We start from the raw sequence: 9153 nt of genomic DNA, 5'->3' as shown, positions 1-9153 counted from the left end.
CACTGCAAGAACTGTAAACTGTGGAAAACTGACTAAATGTATCAAACTATGCTGTCTCAAGTCAGCATCCTATCTACAGTCGTATCAGATACAGTTTGTGCAGGTTGTTGTTGTTGAAACTGAAATAGCTCTCTACCTGGAGGTTGTCACGAGGTGTGTAGCCATGTGCTCCAAATTCTTCAACAGATTTGTCCTGTGAGGGTGAAAACATCCCAAACATGTTCAGACATCCTCATTCCACAAACATGGCATTCACAAACAGTTAACCAGCCACAAGTCCCCGTTGTACCTTTGAGCCCTTGCGAGACGTATAACCATGAGCTCCTTTTGGTTCACCGTGTGGCTGTAGAAAACAAAGAAGTTGAAATGAGGTGGGGTTTTTCCATTTTGTTTTAATTTGAGAAGTATCAGATGTTTACCTTTTCTAATGATATGGCAAATCCTCTTTGTGGCACAAACTTGATTTTCACCTTGCTATTCCTCCTCTGGAGGAAAACAGATTAGGTTTAGAATGAAAGGCACAGCAGGTTCTATTTTCATGTGATCAGAAATGTGTTTCTGAGTAACGAGGGAAAAATCTAACAACCTGCCGATGGCCACCTTTCTCCCCATCTTCATAATCTTCGTCCAACACTGAGTCCTGAGAAATAGTTCAAGTTTATACATTAATACATTTAAATATGAATCCATGTTGGGTTGAAAACCTGACCTGCTGCTTTTCCACATTTAACTTGAAGAATGGAGGTTGCTTACCGCCGACTGTCGACGTACAATGGTGTTTTGCCTCTTGCTGCTTTTCTTATGGTCACCGTCCTGTTGGAGAGGATTCAAGAACTCCCTCATACATTCAAACATCACTTTGCTTTTAAAGAAGAATTGTAAGGAAAGCTGGAGTTAAATCTCTTAGAAAATCTCCTGCAATCTTCTTTAAGCTACCTTTGAAGGTGAATACTTGTCGCTGTACGTAGAGGAAGCATCGGAGGCTCTCCGAAACAGGTGACTGACTTTGGCCTTTGTAGATTTTTTCTAGAGGCATTAAGTATGTTATAAGATAAATTTGTCAACCGTATTTATAGCCAGACTTTTCACTGTTGGAAAACAAAACATACTTTATAGTCCAAACTATAATGATCTTCATCATCTCCTGTAGAAATATAGTCATTGGAACCAAACTCCTGCAAAACAAAAGCCAAATAACCTGCATAAAGACCTGCTAGTATAAAACAACAACTGCTGGTTTTACAACATGTGACGATCTCTACCTTGGGAGTTTTTTGTCGGCTGGGCAGCATGTTGCTCTTTCCCTCCATGGAATCATCTGAATACTTGTCCTGCATTGTCAATGTTACCATTTTAGTAAAACAAGGCAAAACAATTAAACATTTCTTTATTAGATCAGATTTACCTTTGAGCTTCTTCTGGACAGCAGTGACATTCGCAGTTTCCTGTCCTTTTTCTGGAAAATGTTCAGAGTTTAGCTGAAGCTGCAGGTAGAGCAGGAGAACATGCAGGAAGGAGGAGAGGTTCTACCTTAACGTAACCAAAGGTACCATCAGGATCTTCACTGCTTCCTCCATCTGACTCCATCTTGGCCTAAAAACAGGCAGCAGTCTTCAGCTGATTTTCTATGACTTAAAAATCAGCAAAGTTTAACAGAGGAAACTGAACTGACTGACCTTCATCGACTCTCTTCGTAGCTTAAATGTTCCAGACTTTGAGAAGTCAGACAAAAGAACAAGTTAAAATTCAAAGTTTCAAGGAATTAAATTTGACCCCGTTGTAAAAGACAAATAAAGAAAAACATTTAGATTTGTTTTCTTACTGGCTTAAAATCTGGATCCAGCTCAGGACTGTCCTCAGGCCAATCCTCCACACAGTGTTCCTGATTTTTAGAGGGGAAAAATGTTTACATTTTGCTTCAACTTCATAAAACAGATCAGCACATATTTCTTTCAAAGCGATTTATTTATTCATTGGCATCAGATTTTTTTTCTGGTAGGACACTTGTGAAAAAGCTCTATGGTCACATTCATACAGCCTCTGATTTGATTCTGTGACCGACACGGTGGAGATGTCAAAGATCGGCCCAAACAATCAGAAACTGATTATGTCACAAAAGTTATGATGCTTTTTTAAATGTCAAAAGAGGCTTTCATTGCATTACAGCACAGGAGAGTGATTAAAAAACACATGTGAGTATGCCCGTAAAACATTCAGGTTTTAAGGGCATACTCACATTTATCATCATGCACATAGTTCAGACTTTAACCCTTGGCACAAAAACTAAGAATAAATCTGGCTTTTAACTTTTTTTGCTTTTGCTGTTGTACCGTCACCCTACTGACCTCTGACCCCCAAACCTAGGTATCAAGCGTGTCTCAAACATGAGATTAAATTTTTCCAATCTAAACAGAGCATCATATCTTTCATTCTGATCAAAATCTGCACAACATGTAACAGACTGAAAATTTCAGCTTTACAGTTGGAAACATTTTTCTAGGTGAAACTCACCTGTCCAATCAGGAGGACATCCTCAAACACAAAGTTATCAGGTTCCAATGGTTTGCTCTCCTGTAAAACAAATATATTAAACATCCATGTTGAACAATTTTCTATCTGGTATAAAAAACAAACAAACAAAAAAAAATTAGAAAAAAAATGAGATGAGCACTCAAATTAAATATCAATAAGAAGCAGAAGATAACTTTGCATGGCTACATTTCTACTGCCCAGACATGATTGACAAGTCTGCCACTGGTTTATGAAAGAAGTTACAATATACACTAAAAACTGCATTCACTATGAGAAAGAAAAAGAAAAAAAAACAGTCCCAGAGTTAGGCAGACATTAGTCACAAATTATATGCAGAGATGTAGATTGCTGGTTTTCTCTTCAATTTTGGTTTTGCAGTTCTTTCTCTGTATAAAAACAGAAAATACAGATTCTATGTCTGTCTAACAATAGAGATATCCCATTTGAACACCACATTACAAATCACACTTCATACCGGTTTCTTTGGTTTGTGGGGAAGGACTGGTTTAGGAAGAGGTTTGAGGACTGGTTTAGGTGGAGGTTTTGGCGGTTCTGGCTTAGCAGTGTGCGCTTCAGGTACTTCTGGTTCCAGTTTAGTCTAAGAGTTTAGAGGAGAGAAGGAGTTTATACAGTCACAAGTGTCCTCATTGATGGAGTTCAACACAAAACATCAGAAAATCATCTGCGTGTTTGAGGCTTACAGAGTGTGCTGGGGGTGGAGGTCTCTCTGGTGCTGGTGGCTTCTCTGCTTTGGGGCGTCGAGTTCGAGGAACGGGTCTCGGTGGCCGTTTGAAAGTTTGCACCTGTACAACGTATGAAGTGACTTTATAGAAACCTTAAAGTGTTTAGTCTTGTCGTTTGGAATAAGAGTTACATACGTGAGTGATGTCAGCTGGAGAAATGCTGGGCGAGGAGGACAAACTGCTGGCCTGGCTGAAGGAGGTTGGCTCAAGAAATTCCTCTTTGCTTCCCTGAGGCGTCGTGAAAAGATCTCTTGGTTTGATCTGAGGCTTTCGTGGAACAGCTGGAGGAACTTTTGGTGGAGTTTTCTTTACTAGACCTGTTGACTCTGGTGTGTCTAACTTGAACTCAGATGGGCGATTGGTTAAAGGAGAAGAGGACATTGTCTTGGAGGGAGTTGGACCAAAAGGATCATCCAAACTGGGAACGTTGAATAAATTCCTTGGGAGCGGACTTGGGAATGGATCCACCGGATTTGTAGGCAATGAAAATACGTCAAACCCTTCCTTAAAAGACTTGTTACCGTCTGTGTTGGGTGCATTGTCTTGGGTGTCATTCACTTGGAAGAGGTCCTCACCGTTCCTTGAAAACAAATCTGCTTCTGAGGCCAAAGTTTTATAAAATGGGTTTGGTGCCACGGCTTGTGGAGAGCGGCTCAAATCGTTCCCTTTGTTAGATGAGCCAAACAAAGCATTCACGTCATCTGTGACAATGTCTGAGCCATTTCTCTGTATGGGTTTAGAGAACTTTTGTGTTTGAACCAAATCATGAAAATCCTCATTGGCAGTGCCATTGAGCCTCAGAGAGGACAGTCTGAAGAGCTCGTCCTTAGGGTCATACCTCTGAGGCACGTTAACACATTCAGACAACATAGCTCCGTTTTCCGTGGCTTTAATTCCATAACCAAGTTCCTGAGGTGAGCCTAGGAATTTCATAGTGGGTACAGAGATGGAATCGTCTGCTTGTACTGAAGCCTCCATTCCATTAATGTTGCTAGTTGATTCCTAATGGCAGAACACAACTTCATTTGGAATGTGTTCAGTAAAAGTCAATGTTATCAATAAGCAGAGATCTGTAACATACATACCTTGTAATATGGATAAAAAGGGTTCTCTGTGATCAAATCTGCAGAGTTTTCATTCTATTTGGAGTAACAAGAATTCAATATTAATAAATAAATAAAACCTAGTTAAAGCTGCACAGCTGCGAGAAACAGTCATTCAAAAACAAACCTGAAGGCTTGACGGAAAGTCTTCTTGGACTCCATTCTGAAAAATGACAAAAACTATGAGTCCTGCTTTTGCATCATGAATCATCAATTTAAACCGTGACAGGAACCAGTGCCTAGTGTGTCTAAGTGTTTAAGTGTCTAGTCAATTTGCACGCAATCACAACAAGAATGACGTTACTGAACAGAACTTTCTAGTCAGACAACAATGTGACAGAGACACACCTACAACTGAAGCTTTAAAGACAAAAAAACTTCTAGGTAGATAGCAAAACCAAACAGGAGCACAAATCAACCAGTTCCATACCAGGTCATTATCCTCAGCCGTTCTATTGATCTAAAACAGCTACTTATGGTGCTTAAACTGTAACATTATCAAGGATAAGCACATCCAGGGATCAACTTTTTTTTTTTTTTTTTATCTCACCTGTTCAAAGTGCTGGTTGTCCGTATCTGACCACTCACCTCTCTGTGGAGCAAAAGTTACAGATATCAACAAACATCCATGGGTGGGAAGAAAGGAAAGAAGCATGCTGCTTTTGTTGCGTGATGAAAACATGGAATGTAGCAGCACCTGATGGAGGTCATTTCTTTTTTAAAAACTTCTTCCTGCTAGAACTACTCTAAAAATTTCCACAGTAGCTTCTGATTTGTCGACATCCTTTTTCTGGTATTCAAAGGAAATAACACCCCAGACAATAAAGATAGGAATTTCATAGTGGGTACAGCAAGACAAATTTCAAACAGAAACAAAACTACGAATAAAGAGGATGATTGAGGGGTCCTGCTAGCTTGTAAGGGCTGGCAACAAAAGTGAGCCACTGGCAAAAAAAAAAAAAAAAACTACGTCCTCCAGCCATTTGGTGACACATTTGTATTCACCGAGGGTAGACGAATAACAAAATTAGCCAACTAGCTAGCAAGGGTGTATTAGCAGCTAGTTACCAACCAAATTTAAGACCTGTGATTGGCATGTTTAAGGCCACATTACAGTTTGGTTTATTTTAATTTCAGATACGTGAATTCAACACTTCCACAGAGTTGTCTTAAACTCCAAATCCCAGCATGCAACCACTTGTGTTTTACCATCTATGGAGGATTAATTTAGTTTTAAGTATTTCTTATACTTTTTTATAATAATGTTGTAGTTTTCTTTGTTTTGTATACTTTTGTTCTTAGCCAAAGAAACTGAGTTCCTATCATTATTTAACAACCTGTTTAGCTTCAAGAAGAACAGGAAATTTTCATTTAAGATCACCAAAAAGTTTATTTCTGGACACTTAAATGAGGTTTTTTCTTGAAACTAAGGGATTCGTTCCTCAGTTTACTTGAGATGTGAGCTGTCAGTGGGTCACTACACCTCCCTGACTACTCTGAAGAAGAAAAATAAAATAAATTTTATCCCACCTCCTCTTAAATTAAGCCAAAATTATCAGCTCTCCATCATCACACTACAGTTTCAGTGCATTATAGCCAAACATTAACACTTTAACCTGGTTTGTCCAAAAAAAAAAAAAAAATGTTCCAAAATGTGTTCAGGCGTCACTTTTCAAAACCCAAGACAAACAGGTCAAATCCCTCAGGCCATTTTAAACTACACTTCTCCTAAAAGTTTTGTAATTCATAATAACATTTAACCTTTGACCTGAAAATGTTAAAATGCAGCTCGCAGGTTTTCACGCTTTCTGAGCACAAACCTACCATACAAAGACTAAAATGTCAACCATTTCCAAAGTATGAAGACTGATTCTGATATACCTGGAGACGTTTATCCTCTTGGCTCATGATTATAGAAAGAGAGAACTTTGCTGCTAATTGTTGTTTAAAGCTAAAGAAGCTGAAATGTTTCTCAGTTTTTAAGTTTCTAAGTCAACAAAGTTCACATGCACCTCAGTAATTCCAATTTTGATTGTATATTTGTGCAACCACTTACACTGTAGTGATGATTAGGGGAGCCACGAGAAGCCATTTTCAGCATATTTTGTAGAGTTGCAACATTCTGCAGAGACAAACCATTGCTTCACTGATAATGCATACATTTAGCTTCCCTCATGATTAAATCAGACATGTTAAACTATGGTAAGGGTGTACAAATTGGTTATTTTTACGATTCAACTTGCAAACATAAATATCAGCAAAGATCAGAAAATCAGTATTTGATACACTGCCAGCTTTTCCAAGTTTCCCCACCTTCAAAAAAATGAAGAAGAGTAAAAATAAAGTATCAAAATAATAATAATAATAATAATAATAAATAGTAAATCTGACTGTAGGATTTTTGAACGATTAATTTTTCACGTTTATATAAATGTTCGTTTCCAAAAATAGTTCGACCGGCTTGTGATTTGGCATGCTCTAAAACAGAACGGAAACAATGCTAAAAACAAAACGAACGTCAAGAACCTGAAAAACTAGACTGCAGAACTGAAACTGTGACATGAAAATACCCAAAATCTTGTAAACAGAAGACTGCATTCAAGCATCTTACACTGAATTGCTGTTGTTGTCTTTAGCATATTTATGGGGGAATTTAAAGAAGAAATCAACTAAAGTTCACAGTGAATTGACTGGTGATATTTCTGCAACGCCAAGTCTGTGATTTTAGTCTCTTTTAGACAATGGGATAGAGAAAGTTTGGAAATGCAGACATCATTCTACAATCTACTTATTCCAAACTGCAAAGAAACATGTAATTATCCAACCACGAACCAAAAATATAATACTCTACAACATGGAGAATTCTGTTCTATGCAAATAAATGAGACATCTGTTCATATGTACAGTCATAACGTAGTAAATTCAGAAACTTTAATATTCAATACACCTGCTATTTTACAGAGGAACTTGCTTTCATTGCTGATGTCAGAGATTAGAAGCATTGTTTTCAATGCGAAGGAATTCACAAACAGTTGCCATGACAATCTGGGTTTGGCATTACAGTTTGTCAGGAGAAATGATACAGACAATGATACCTAGAGTGCTACCAGTGCAAGGAAAAAAAAAAAAATCAGCATTGCCCATCTGAAAATTTAAGTTTTTCCTGCGCAGTAATTTTCCAAAATATGATACAGGTAAAATACAATATTTTAGAAAACGGTGGAATTACTTAATGTCATACTTTGGAACCAACATTTTACACATAAAACCATATTTGTAGCAGAAAACAAGACTCACAGGTCGACTCCCGAGTGAAGTTGGTGCTGCTGCTCCTCCATGTTCAACCACTTCAACACCATTTTCCTTTATTGATTTTTTAAAATAAAACAAAAAAGCACAATTACAAATTAAATGTAAGTGAAAAATGCCCGTTTTCCTAAAGAAGCTAAGCTTTTCACAAATATGAATCAGTTTACCAGTAACACAGCCTATTTTTTTCTTTTTCCCAATAGATATTTTAATTAAAAAAAAGAAAAAGAAAACTTACCACAGCCGTTTCTCCTCTCATGTTCTTCCTGAACTTATTTTAACACAATATGTTTGTTCCCAGAACATAATATTTTCCCACAGTTGTGCGTTATTCCACGAAAAAACAGAATCCTCTTGTATTAACACACATCACTGCCTTCCGCACCGCTTTGGTTTTTAATTGCCTCTCTGCTGGAAGCACCTGCTCCAAGGTGGATGTACGAAGCAATTAAACTTCCGGTTGCTAGGTTTTTCAAAATAAAATTCTTCTGGAATTTCCTCACCCTAAAAATGCGGTTTCGTTTTAACAGGAAATATATTTACTGTTAACTAGGTTTGTTTTGCTGAAAAGTATGACGGAATAAAACGTGAACTTTTACCGCAAATCACAATTTATTATAAATCATGAAACAAGAGGCATTGTTGAGAAGATATTTGGCTAACACATATTAGCTTTGTTAATGAACTATCAAGGTTCAATGTGAAGTACAAAATATTTTGTGGTTGAATTTGACTCCAAACAATGTGTATGGTTTCTCATAACTGAAACTCATTAAAATGATAATAGATACTTTTTAGGTGGCTTTTCCGGATGGACACAATTTATGTGCCCTATTCATAGAAGAAAAATTTTACTATTGCAGCTTACAGAACGTTAATATTCAGGTATATACATGAACAGGTATTAATGCAGGTGTGGTTGTACAACCCCTAGACGGTGGATACATGTTGTAAAAAAAAAAAGTACTATAACATTATAATTTTTAGATACTAAAGTATTATCGATTCAGAAAAATCCAAAAATATTATAACTAACCTCTTATAGACTTATATTTATATAAATACAATGTCTACAAAAACATGTACTACTACTACTACTACTACTACTACTACTACTAATCATAATAATAATAATAATAATAATAATAATAATAATAATAATAATAATAATAATAATAATAATAATTCAATATTTGGGTTCTTCCTGTTGTCTGGCCCAGCAAAAATCATAAATACAAAAGCATTAGTTAAGGTAATACAAATAAGTTTAAGGCAACTCTTTCACTTATGAGTGAGGCCACAAATCTGCTTATCAAGCCACATGCACTACATGAAAAGTATTTTGTGAAATTAAATACTTTTATGTTAAGACACAAATAAATGCAAGTTTTTTTTCCCCCCCAACACAACATTTGCATCACAAAATATGCATCCGAAAGTATTCGTTCAGATAGTACATTATTTTG

The 9153-nt window shown here is 36.9% G+C and overlaps 1 protein-coding gene across 1 annotated transcript; it reads right to left on the bottom strand.

Annotated features, from left to right (window-relative positions):
* Positions 1 to 92: 92 nt before the first annotated feature.
* LOC106943475 (uncharacterized) lies at positions 93 to 8113 on the bottom strand (the record flags this gene model as incomplete). The annotated part of the gene is made up of 22 exons (XM_015026786.1): positions 7926 to 8113; positions 7676 to 7741; positions 6435 to 6500; positions 4929 to 4970; positions 4506 to 4541; positions 4361 to 4414; positions 3411 to 4277; positions 3234 to 3335; positions 3008 to 3130; positions 2512 to 2571; positions 1823 to 1882; positions 1677 to 1712; positions 1531 to 1593; positions 1406 to 1456; positions 1263 to 1331; positions 1110 to 1175; positions 937 to 1026; positions 754 to 813; positions 587 to 640; positions 420 to 485; positions 290 to 343; positions 93 to 193 (listed from the first exon to the last, which is right to left on the bottom strand). Coding segments are annotated over exons 1-22 (2207 nt in total), but the record flags the coding sequence as incomplete, so codon positions are not given.
* Between the last annotated feature and the right edge of the window lie 1040 nt (positions 8114 to 9153).

The sequence above is a fragment of the Poecilia latipinna genome, unplaced genomic scaffold (assembly GCF_001443285.1).
Source record: "Poecilia latipinna isolate Pla-1442-1.1 unplaced genomic scaffold, P_latipinna-1.0 Scaffold5343, whole genome shotgun sequence".
Lineage (NCBI taxonomy): Eukaryota > Metazoa > Chordata > Actinopteri > Cyprinodontiformes > Poeciliidae > Poecilia > Poecilia latipinna.
Note: the sequence above shows the minus strand (reverse complement) of the source record. Positions and strands in the feature narration are given on the sequence as shown.